The following is a 13,284-nucleotide window of genomic DNA, read 5'->3' as shown; positions in this document are numbered from 1 at the left end:
GACCAACATTTTTTTTGTCGTTGATTGTTACAATGTTAATTGACAGTTCACGTTACGGACATAACAATATAGGTTGGCATATTAACGTAATGGATGACATTACATATTGATTAAATTGGTAACTTAAACATGGAAGATACACTGTCACATCAACACTGTGAGCCTTCACGTCAATACCGAGAATTAACACACCAATACTGTAACATTCAACGATAAAAAACATTGATCAAAGGATTACATTAAATGTTATATGAGTTAGAGGATCGTATTAAGAGAAAAAATAATACGATGGTCAAATTAATTTTCTTTCAGAAGTACAAGGATTTCTAATATCTATTTTTCCAAGAAAAAAAAACAACAAATGAAGGCAAATACATAAACCCAATCCTAAAGCTAAAGTCAAAGATAGATCAAGTAAAATCATTCTTTCGTTCCTCACTACATTCTATGGTTCACTTTGGTTCACCATAGTTTCCATGAAAAATTTAAAACCTTAAGGCAACCAACAAAGAAGTAAAAAATTATGAGGCTCTTCATCTATTTCATTTATAATATCTGCCTAGCAAAACCAGACATGCCACGGCGGTGAAAAGCAGTTGTCCGGGTGGTTTTAATCGGATGGCAGTGGCCATCGGCGGAGACGGGTAGTAAGGCACGGCACCGAAGACATTTGAACCGTTTGAATTGGTGGTGTTTAAGATGGAAGAGGTTGTGCTGCAATGCCAATTAAGATGTTGATTTCATATAAAATAACACTTTTGTTTAAATGTAAATGTAAATGAAAAGTTACCTTGTGGATTGATACTGACATGTCCCACTACCTGAAATATATCATGATATAAATATGAAATTGATTTAACTAAAATAAATATTTTTTAATTTTTAATAAGATGACGCCACACCACGACCAATAAAAATATGGGTAAACTACATACCTAAACTAATAATTTTGATTCATTTTAGTATTTAAACTTTAATTTTTAAAAAAATACTTGATGTTTAGTTTTCATTTCATTTTAGTACTCTATCGTTAAAAATTTGATGCATTTAGTACCTAAATTATCAATTTTAATCCATTTTAGTATCTAAATTTCTAATCTTTTCAAAATTTAACGTTAAATTTTGAACGATATACTAAAATAAAACAAAAACTAAATTTTATGTATGCTTTTGAATTTTTTTAAAAAGTTTAAATACTAAAACATACTAAAATTAATTGTTTATATACAAAATTCGTAATTTACCCTAAAAATATTAAACTTAAAAATGAAAGAGTTTGATTCATTTGTAGGTAAATTACAAATTTCATCACTGAACTTTACTTTCTCTCCCATTTTACTCACTTAACTTTAAACGTTCTCAATTTCTTCACTAACCTTAATAAATTAGATTTTTTTAATTATTAAATTTTACTCTCTCTTATATTTTGATCATTCCACCGTTAAATAGTTAAAGACATTAAAATTATGTTATTTTAAAAAAAGCAAATTTTTTACGAAAACAATGCATTTTTGCATCTATATAACAATTGATTTTAACACTGTTAATTATTTAACTACTGAATAATAAAAAAGAACTAATATATTAAGTTCCGTGAAAAAATAAAAAGATATAAAATATCGTGAGTGAAATAAAAAAGAGTAAAGTTCAATACTAAATTTATAATCTACCCTTCATATATTTAGTTGGAGTTGCTGGACCGGGTTATGGCCCAACTTTAATTTTTTTTAATCTTAAATACATTGGGAAGGGCTTGAGTAAATCCAAATGGCTTATATTTTTTTAAATGAAAATAATATTTGATTTTATATTTGTATTTAAATAATTAAAATGTAAAACAATTCATGCTTACTTGGAGTATTAAACTTACTTGGATCAATGCTGGTGGTAACGGCAGCGCCTCCAAAATTACAGCTACTAGGAACCGGGTTCTTCCTGAAGTAGCTATTGAACGCGTAAGAAGCATGCGCATGGATCGTGTTCGGATTGTAACACCCTCCACCCGGCTGGACCGCCGCACAGTCGGCACCGCCAGACCCGCACGCATAGTCTAGACCTGCTTGCAATGCACTTTGTGATGCACTTTGGCTGGCCACGCACCAGCTGCCGCCGCCACCCCGTGTCGTCGTCGTCGTCGGAACCACCGTCATTGGTGGTGCCGTTGTGATGGGAGATGTTGCCGAATCCGGGTTTGAAGTAGGGTTCCACACCGGAGTCGACGATGTGGCCGGAATCATTATTGGTATGGTTGCTATAGGAGTTGTTATGTCCTTTTCGTTGCTGTAAATATTAATCTTCCTTGTATCACTTGGACCTGTATCATATTAACTAAATAGTTACATTATAATCTTCATGTCATACATTCACATTAACCAATTTTCTTAAATTTAATTAAAATTTTGTTTCGATTTAATTATAAATATTTATAGGTAATGATGTGATATTAATTAATTCTAATTTAAATAATTTTTTAATAACCATAACAAATATGCATATATATAATTATTTTATCATGTAGAACCGAAATTCTATTTAAATTTTAAAAATCAACTCCTTCATTATTATTAAAAGTCTTGAGTTGTTTTCTTTTATAAATCAAATTTTATTTGAAATTTTTAGAATATAATAATTCAACATCAAATCAAATTTAAATTTTTTACTTTATTTCCCTATTAAAAAAATTAATTATTTGGCTCCTAATCCAAGGACAGCTAAAGCCCATATAAGATGAGAAAAATAGGAGAAACATAACACAGATGTTGAGATGTATAATGGGTAAACGATGTGTTTAGTATATAAATTATCATACGTTTTAGTATTTAAATTTTTATTTTTTTTAAAATTATAACTAAAGTTTGATCTTTATTTTAATACGTACAGTAAAAAAAAACTTATAGTATCTAATACCTAAACGGAAAGCCATGAAAATTCAAAACACTGAAATCTGATCCCACGATAATTCAAAGTAAAGGGAAAACCCCAAATCACCTGGAAAGAGCAAGAGGCAAAAGAGGAGGAAGATTTTGGAGAAGATTGCACTTGAATCCATTGCTCTAACATCCGCCTTCTCCTTCTTCTTCTTCTTCTTCAATTTGTTGGGAAAAAGGAAATGAAGAGAAACATCAAAGAAGCAGACTTTGGCATGAACATCACTCACAGTGCTGCTTCTGTGGGGAAGAAGCAAAGGAGGGAAAAAGGTTGAAAAGGGAAAAGGAGCGAGAGAGAGAGAGAGAGACTTGCTTTGGAATTTAGGTTTGGTAAGTGGTGATGGTAATGATGGGCTTTGATCTTCTATTTCCCTCTACTTTTTAATATTTTATACATAGTTTTTTTTTCAATTAATCACTTATATCGAATTTTTGATCGATTAATTCGAATCAAATATTATAAATATAAAATCAATATTCTTAATTTAATTTGTTTCATTCACAAATATAAAGGTTCATACCTTTGATCTTACTTAATAAATTTAGTATTTTATTTTATTATACCAATTCATTGTCAATTAATAACAATAATTCTTTAATTATTAAATTCGATGGATATTATTTTATACAGAGTTATATTAATGGAACTGGTGTGTTTTGATTTTACAAATTTGTTAACAATTTTAAAACAAAACGAATAACACTTCATTAAAGATTTCAACCATAAATATAAAATTTTCAATGAATGATATTATATTATATAATTTAATATATTAGTTTTTATGCACATAATATAATTTACAATTATTTAACTAATATTAGAATTATACGAATCAAACGACCTAGGTGATTAAAAGAATGAATGTTATCCTTAAAGGTCTCAGATTTGAGCACTAACGACTGCTAAGTATTTGAACATTCCTTATCAAATGGTTAATTGTTTTTAGAACAAATACTACCACTAGAGATGGTAATGGTCGAGTTAGGGTCAAGTTGCTAGTCAATCTGACTCGATCCGAAAATATGTATCCTCCATCAGAATTCGACCTGAAAATTTTATTCCTTCACCCGATCCGGCTTGACCAGAAAAATATATATCTTCACCCGAATCTGACCCGACCCAATATTTAGAGTATAAATTCGACCCGATATAAAATAATGATTTAATTAAAAAAATAATAATATTTTTAAAGAAATTACATTATTATCCTCAGGTCGAGTTGGTTCGAAATTTTTTCATCCTCCAGTGGAAGACAATCCTCTCTAACCTCGCCTCTTAAAAAATTCAACCTAACCCTACCTGAACCCGATTATTGTTTTTTAAAAAATCCGATCTTATTGGGTCACGTTAGAACCCGTCAGATTCAAGTTAATTGTCATCCCTAACTACTACTTATAATCATCTTAGATTAATAAAAAATAATAATATTAGAATTCATCAAGTACTCTCGATGACAAAAGAAAATGATGTTTTTCTTAAAGGTCATGAGTTCGATCGATTGTATTTACATAAAGTTAATACTTCTCTTTATTCAATTAATTAAAATTTTATAAATAACTACTACTTTATAAATTTACCGCATAATATTAAAAAAATGCCAATACTTCTCTTTATTCATTTCTTTACGCAGTTTCGGTAAAATTAGGTTAAAAAAATGAGGATTGTCAACATATTTGGGTCCTTCTTTCTTAATTTTGTCATGCTATTTTTATTATTTATTTTTGGGCCCAAAAATTTTGGTTGTAGTAAAATTGATATTAAACAATAAATTATTTACCCACTGTAAAGTTAACAAGATTATAAAATAATATATATTCTAAATATTTAATAATTTGACAATGAATACTCAATCAATCTACTGTAACTACGGGTGTTTGAAACTGTAACTTTTTAAAAAATAATTAACTACTTAAAAAAAATATTTTTGCTAAACAGTATCAGATTATAATACATTTCAAAGTTCTGGATTACCTAATCTGAACCCAAAATACTATTGTTTTTGTCGTTTAGGTAAAGTCTTTGACAGTACTTGTGTCAGTGTGACTACCAGCTGCACCCTCTCTCTTTTCTCCATTTACTTTCTTCTTTTCATTCTTTTCGGTGACGGCAAGTTTCACGTAAACACTCAAATTGTACTACTAATTCAAACTTGGGTAAAATACACTTCTCATCACCGAACTTGACTCTCACTCCAATTTTACTTATTATACTTTCAAAATTTTCAATTTATTCATTGAACGTTTGAATTATTCTTGTTTTGATCATTAAAAATTATTGTTATTCCATGAGATGACATTTTTAAATATTATTACATATAAAAGTAATTTAAAATAAATAATAAAATAATATTTTTTATTATTAAATTTAAAATGATTTAAAATAATCATCATCCATTCTCATCACTATCGACAACCATCTAGGTTTAATTTTATATTTTAATTTATTTTTATATTAAATAATAATAAAAATGTCATGTAATATAAAAGTAATAATAAATAATTCAGAGCGATCAAAACATGAGTATTTCAAAAGTTTAGTGAGTAAACTGAAAAAATTGAAAGTATAGTGAGTAAAATAGGAGAGAGAGTAAAATTTAGTAATGAATAGTATAATTTACCCTTGAAACTTACCCGCTTAAGAACCACTTCCATACAAATTAATTTGGGTAAAGTATACAAATAATCCCTTAATTATAAGATACTATTTTATTAAAAATGACTGTTCCTTTTTCCCATATGTATGGGGTAAGAGGGAGGTAAGATAGCATGCTACCCCCAACACCAGATTGAGAGCAGCTTCCGTAATAGAACTCTGAATTATGAAATGCCTTCCGTGGGACTCGATCCCACTATTTTATTAAATCGTTGATTATTAAAAGTTATAAATAATCACGAGAAAGTTACAAGAACTAATTTATTTCAGTGATTAAAGAAATCATTATTATTCCTAAATGTTACAGATTCAAACTCCAACATAAGGTGATTGAGCGGAGTCGAATCTATTTGTGATTGGGAGATATTCTCTTCAGAAATGGGAGATACCCGAATAGCTGTCTGTATGAGATACATTATGGAGTCTTATATATCGTTACTAAGAGCTGGGGACTTTCCTCTTTCTCATATGCATTATCGAAAGGATAAGATGGTTGCCTTTAACGAGAATTCTGGTTATTTGGAATCTTGCTTATTTGACTAACAACACCTGCTCAAGACATTTCATTATAATTTGAATTGCTACAATAGGGTTTTAAGGAAATTAGGTTAGAAACAAACCATAATAAATATGAAAAATTAATTATGATCTAATCATGATAAATCTTCAAGAATAAAATAAATTCTAGATGTGAAAGCGTATCTGAATTAATCGATAGGTTGAAATCCTTGAGAATATCTTCAGTTGTGATCTTCTAAGAAGATAGAACTCTTTTGAGTATAAACTCTTTGATGGTATAAGAGAAAATACGATGTTATTTATTTCTTAAGGATCATAACCCTTTTATATAACTGATTTAAGAATCAATTATTGTTTGTATTTATAACTATGTTATTCATCAAATTATAAATACAACTTTAATAATATTCATATTTTTATTTGCATGACACTTCTAATACCTTATGACTTTATAACATAATTGGTCACTTAATTTATGTAATATTTTACTTAATTTATGTCATATTTAACTTAATTTATATCATATTTCATTATAACAATATTCATTATAAATATGTGCCCATAATTATATATTTTAATCCAACAAATTTTTCTATACTTCACTCTGTTATGCATATTTATGTCTGGTTCTACCTTTCATGTCTTTTCATTTCATTTGGCAGATGAGCTTTCTTTGCAGATGGGTGATTTGTCTTTCACTGAGGAAGAGTGTGCGAGTGTGGTTACTTCTCCCTTCTGATCATATTGAGGACTTGGGTTGTGAGAACTGATTAGTGGGTAAACTCATGACCGATGTTAAAGTTGATGGAGAATCCCTTGGCCATGTTTTTAGAGCAGTTTGGAAAGGTGATAAGGTCGAAGAGATAGTGAAATTCAAGCCTAATATTTTTCCAAATAAAGCTTCGTGAGATTGACGTTATTCGTGACAGTACATGGAAAACACCTTTAATGAGTTGATTGTTGAAACTCAAGTGATCCTCAATACTCCTTTTGACAGTCAAAAGGATGCCTTTGACAGTCAAGAGATTGACGTTATTCGTGAGGACAAAACTCCTATTGATGGTTCGGGACAGTACATGGAAAACACCTTTAATGAGTTTGTTGTTGAAACTCAAGTGATCCTCAATACTCCTTTTAAAGCTATCGTGTTGGAGGACAGTGATGCTTTTGTTCCTATTGAAGCGGTTACTAAAAGCTATTGTAAAGAAGGATTGATTGTCGTGACTGATCATGCTTCCAAATGTGGGCTACAAGGAAAGTATGAGGTTACTAATCCCATTTTAACTAAAGGATGAGAAAGGTAAAACTCAAGATAATGAAGTTGAGTTGAGCATTGGCGATGGTTGAGGGTCAACCATGACTGAGCCAGAATTAAATATTAACAGGGGTCGAAATATTAGACTATTATTAAATAGTTGAAAGTCTTTGTATATATATTACCTTGTATTCACCCTAAACTAAAAAAAACTCAAAATTCAAAATACAACTTCTATTTTGTCTAATATTTAAAATTACAATGACTTAAATTATAATTAATCATTGTAATTTGACCAAAATTTGAAAACATAGCCTTATCATTATTTAGTTCTACCTCTACTTATTAAATATTTAATAAATTTTTATATTTTTTAAATTTAAATATTTATTTTTACATTAACTAAAATACTATTAAACTAAAATTATATCGAATATATAAATATTAACATGAATCGAGACCCTTGGGCCCTAAGGAGCTACGTCCCTGGGTTCAACCCCACTGGGATCAATGTTAATCCTTTGTTAGAACTGTTGTGGTATGAACAACGCTATGACAGTTCGTTTGTTGGGCCGTTTTATCGGTCACAAGCCAGCAAATGTTGTGTTTCTTAGTGAAACAAGAATAAAATAGAATAAAAGGATCTCCATTTGTAGTAAGCTTAATATGGATAAATGCTTTGTGGTTGATAAAGGCAATTTGTGTACTGGATTAATGCTCTTGTGGATGAGTGAAGTTAATAGTAAGATTTTTTCTTACTCTCGTTTTCATATTGTGCCATTAAGTTCATTTTTCTGGTGTGTATGCGAGTCACCATGCACAGTTGAAGCAGGAGATGTGGAACACTCTAATTTGCATACTGTCTCTTATCTTCCTTGGTTAATAGGGGGGAGATTTCAATGCTATTGTTAATAATTCAGAATAGGAAGGGGGTCGTAGGAAGGCTTAGGTGCAAATGGACATAACGGTTTGTTTGATTGTAATCTGTATAAAGGTTGGTTCACATAAAATTATGGTGGGATGACCAATCCAACTATTAGGGAAATGATTGATAGATATGTTGCCAATATTGGTTGATTTCTTATCCGAATTATTAACTTTTCACAGAATTTATTGAGAAAACGGATCATTGTTACTTGATCATGGACACGGCTTGGACAATGAACAAAATGGGCCATCTCGTGGTGATTATTTTCGGTTTGAGCAATATTGGGTGAATGAAGATGAGTTTAAGGCGAGGCTGTTTGATACGTGGAAGTCTTCTTCAGGCAATGCGTTAGAGAAAATTAGAGGGATTAGTTCAACTCTTGATGATTGGCAGCATGCTCGCTGGTCTTTTTCCCAGAAACGTATTAAGGATTTGCGTGACTATAGTGACAACTCTCTTCAACTTCAACTTTCAGAGAATGAATTGTAGGAGTCTATTAATAGGAAGATGGAGCTGAAGAGGTTGTTTGACAAAGAGGAAGTTTTTTGGCTTTAAAGATTTAGAGTCGTGTGACTTTCTCATGGTGACCGGAATACCTCTTATTTCCATGCTGGGGCAAGCAATGGGAGGAAGAAGAACCATATTCGTGGCCTTTTTTATTATCAAGTGCATTGAAGGGACGTGAATAGGACATCATGAATATTACTATTAATTACTTTTTGAAATTATTTTTCTTTTCTAATCCTTATCTTGATGAGTCTATTCTTAATGCCATTGTGCCTGTTATTACTGCTGACATGAATAACATTCTTTGTATGGATTTTACTACTGACGAGATTGTTGCAGCTTTCGAAGATATTAGTCCTAGGAAAGCTCCGATGATCTGACTGCTATCTTCTATCGTTTGCATTGGGATCTTATGGGAGAGGATGTCGTGGATTTGTGCCTTCAACTTTTAAGAGGTGATCTTGATATGGGACTGGTGAACAAGACTGTTATCGTTCTTATTCCCAAGGTGTTCAATCCTACTCATATGAAGCATCTCAGACCTATTAGTCTCTACAGTGTGGTCTACAAGATTGTTTCCAAAGTGCTTGCTCGTCATATGAAAGATCTCGTGAGAACCAACAGCTTTTCTCCCTGGTCGATAGATTTCTGATAACATCCTAGTGGCTCATGAAATTCTTCACTATATGAACTCATCAAAGAATGGTCCTAACAAGGGTGTTGCACTTATGCTGGACATGGAAAAGGCTTATGACTGGCTCGGATGGTCCTTTTTGCGGGCAGTTATATTGAGATTGAGTTTTTGTTCTGAATGGGTTTCTCTCATTATGCGATGTGGAGTCTGCTACCGTTATCTGTTCGTGTAAATGGGTGTTTAATGTGGGGAATCATGCTAGCAAGGGTTTAAGACAAGAAGATCCGTTGTCTCTTTCCCCCCCCCCCCCCTTTTTGCACACAGTGGCTCTCTGCCTTGCTTCATAGTTTGTAGAATCAAAGGAGGATTCAGGGTATCTGCGCGAGTCAGAATGTCCCCAAGGTCTCTCATCTTTGCTGATGACAACATTATTTTTATCAAGACCTTCATTCAGAAAATTGGGCAGATTAAAAATGTTTGCATTTGCATGAGCTTTCTTCTGTCGAGAAGGTAAATCTTGAGAAGTTTATTCTGGTTTAGTCCAATCACGATTCAGTCTCTCTGACTGTAGATCTTATTTATTCTCGGATTGGAGAGGTTGATGACCTTAGTCATTACCTTGTTATGCCTCTTCAAATTGGGAAGAACAAGACTATCACTTTTGGGTATCTTAAAGATACGGTGCACAATCATTTTGAAGGATTGACTAAACATCTTTCCTATGGTGGTTTGGAGGTTTTTCTCAAGGTCGTGGCCCAAGCCCTTCCTCAGTATGTAATGTCGTGTTATCTTCTTCCTGATGGTTTGGTTAATGACATGGTTGGTGCAATGGATCGTTATTGGTGGTTTAGTGACGTTTCTACGGGTGGTTGGTCGATTGTTACTTGAAAGACTGTAAACTTAAACAAGAGGGAGGGTTAGGTTTCCATGATCTTCACATCTTTAACATGACTTTTTTGGGTAAACAACTTTGGCTCTTTATTAAGGATCCTAACAGTTTAGCAGCTCGTGTCTATCGTGTGTAAGTACTTCTTAGACGGAGATATTTTGAATGTTACTCTTAAAGATAAGAGTTCCTTTGCTCGGAAGGGTTTTCATGGGGCACTGCAGACGCTGAATGATGGTCTATTTTTGGAGAGTTGATCATATTGGTAGTAATACGTGGCTTCACACGAATAAATGGAATGCCATTAACGGGGAGTTATATTGATTCTATTGATAATCCTATTCGTTGTAATGAATTTATGTTACCTAGCACTAGGAATGATTGTTTGATTCGTAGGGTGTTCACTGCTGAGGATACAACGAAGGTGCTCAATGTTGCTGTAGCTCCTTGTACTGAGGACGTTATTATTTGGGGTTATCATGACTCCGAGGTGTATTCTGTGCGCTCTAGATATTGGTGGTTGTAGCAAAGGTACCATGAGCATGACCGTTGATCCAAAGTTTGGAAGATCATTGCTAAGATCAAGATCCTCCTAGAAATCTGAATCTTTGCTTGGAGAGTTGCTCGGAATGCTCCGTCGGTTGGAAGTCGTCTCAAAGTGGTAGGACTGTCCAATGGCATTTGTCCGATGTGTTCACCCTCTAAACAATCTGTTATCCATATTGTTCGTAGTTGCCCGAGAACAAGAGGCCCTTCATCTTTTCGAGTTGCCTACTCGAGTCATCCTTAGATCCAGATGATCATTTGCTTCGGATAGAGGGATCCCTTGCCTCATTTTCCTTCCCCCGCTGAACACAAACCGCGGCTTGTCGACGAAGCTTCTCGGCCGCCTCTGATAGCCGCGAAAACCTCAATCTAGCATTGCTAGCTGAATCAAAAAAGACCCATTAGCTTCAATTTTCTTTGCATTCGTTCAGTACGAATGAAATTTAACTAAAAGCCAGCAACACCACAAATCAAAAGTCATCATCATCATGGTTTAAACTGAAATGGGTAATTTTGATTTAGGTGAAAAATGATTAAAACGAAACAGAGAGATGAGTGGGGGGTACCTTACCTTTAGCGCGGGTGGTCTCAGCTTCGGCATGGAGTTGGTCAAGCTGGTAACGAAGCTGCTCTGTGTTGATTTTGGGATTAGAAGATAAGCATTTGGGCCTTAGAAGAGGCCTAACCTCCCACTACCATAGCTGCACAATTCATTATCGCCTTGGATTCTTTTTCAGTTTTCACCCTAGCCTAGCCATAAGCTTTAAAACCATGTGTTAAAAAAGCCTAAATTCGATAGCATCCATCCTCCCTAACCTTTATTTACTATAATCAGCGTGTGAATTTGACCGAAAGTTGATTTTTTCCTAATCCGTATTTAATTTTTTTTGACGTTTCAGTCTGGTCTTACACTCCGTTTCGTCGTATTCTAACTTGAAAACCTTCTAATTGAACTTTGAACTACTAACATGCATATGTATTTAAATTTAACTCTTTTACTTAACTACATTTAAATTATGGAAAAGGACTAATTCATGCTTTTATTTATTAAAGGTACCCGCGATTCTTTCGACCCTTCTTCAACTCGACTCAATTCTTCCCGATCTGTTTGGTCGCACGAGTCCGTGATTACCCATATGATTTTGTAAACTCTCTTAATACTCAGATCAAAATATTACTTCAATAGTAACCTTGTTTTTTGTTATGGCTTAGGTTCAAGCACTGTTGTGACGAGACCAGTACTCAGTAGATCTTCAAGACTTGTCTTTTTTGCGATGTGTGTTCCTTGTGTGCTATATAATTGTTTTAAATACTTGTCTAAAAATCATGTGCACATGATTATTTTCATTTGATTTGAAATATGGTTGATTTATCTAATTTTATTTATGAATAATTTGTCTTATTATAATATGAATTCTTGATTTATCAGTTATAAACTATGTTGTACATGTTCTTTGATTACTGATTTTACTGTAAAATAAATATGTCTGATTTATATTTTCCTGATTATATTGGTACTATCTAAAAATGTTTTGTTGGGGTACTTTCTGGGATGTGATATGGAGTCTCTGTAAGCTCAGCTTCGATCAAGCTGGTAATTTCTTATGTACTTAAGGAAATCTTTGGATAGGCTCTTAGGCCCAATGGATATAGGATAAGACCTCATGGTTCCCAAGACACCCATCTAGGATGGTTCATCTACTTTATGCATAGGATAAGTCCTTATGAACATGAGGCATCCCCTTAGTTGTGCTCTTATGCTTCGACTAAAGTAATTCTTTATGCTACAAGCTACTCCCTTAGGATGTATGAACGTCATCAATAATTATAAATATTATGAACACATATTATCTTATAATTATCATAGACTAATGAAAATTATAATAAGTTATTTATTACACAAATATCACATGAGTTTCAAATAGTAATTCATTAATTACGCTTGATAAAAATACTCTTTAAATTTGCCCATTTGCCCATGTTTGACTTTTTTAATCTATTTTTTAACTGTGATATTTTATTATTTAAAATTAATTATCAATAGAAATATAAAAATATATTTTAGAAAACTTAAATTGGGTAATTTATAAATTTAATTGTTTAAAATATTTAAAATAGTTAAAATTTAAAAAAAATTAACTTTTTAAAATTAATAACATATATATTTAGCGAGATTAAGGGATTATAGTTTACTGAAAGTCGATGATAGCTTTCACGCATCACAAGGAGCTGCAAATGTACATTTTCACGATTCATTATGTGAGTGAGCGGCCCAACTCATGATTAGCTGCCTAACATTCAATCAAAATCATTTTCACATCATTCTTTAGCCATCCAATCGGCCACATTTTCTTATATAGCTTGATATCATTTATATCAGATCTTATGTTTGAGTTTTGATATATGTAAAATATATATGTTGAAGACTT

General features: G+C 32.4%; 1 protein-coding gene and 1 long non-coding RNA gene across 2 annotated transcripts; both read right to left on the bottom strand.

The window, feature by feature from the left end:
* Positions 1 to 330: 330 nt before the first annotated feature.
* Positions 331 to 3,256, bottom strand: LOC120202478 (PLASMODESMATA CALLOSE-BINDING PROTEIN 2-like). Its single transcript, XM_039202889.1, has 4 exons — positions 2,989 to 3,256; positions 1,871 to 2,314; positions 791 to 821; positions 331 to 714 (listed from the first exon to the last, which is right to left on the bottom strand). The coding sequence occupies exons 1-4, from the start codon at positions 3,047 to 3,049 to the stop codon at positions 543 to 545; spliced, it is 708 nt and encodes a 235-aa protein (XP_039058820.1). The 5' UTR covers positions 3,050 to 3,256; the 3' UTR covers positions 331 to 542.
* A 7,930-nt stretch (positions 3,257 to 11,186) lies between these two features.
* LOC120202482 lies at positions 11,187 to 11,538 on the bottom strand. Its single transcript, XR_005523735.1, has 2 exons — positions 11,427 to 11,538; positions 11,187 to 11,237 (listed from the first exon to the last, which is right to left on the bottom strand). It is a non-coding gene; the product is annotated as an uncharacterized LOC120202482 (long non-coding RNA).
* Between the last annotated feature and the right edge of the window lie 1,746 nt (positions 11,539 to 13,284).

This window comes from Hibiscus syriacus, unplaced genomic scaffold (assembly GCF_006381635.1).
Source record: "Hibiscus syriacus cultivar Baekdansim isolate YM2019G1 unplaced genomic scaffold, ASM638163v2 tig00008843_pilon, whole genome shotgun sequence".
In the NCBI taxonomy this organism is placed as follows: Eukaryota; Viridiplantae; Streptophyta; class Magnoliopsida; order Malvales; family Malvaceae; genus Hibiscus; species Hibiscus syriacus.
Note: the sequence above shows the minus strand (reverse complement) of the source record. Positions and strands in the feature narration are given on the sequence as shown.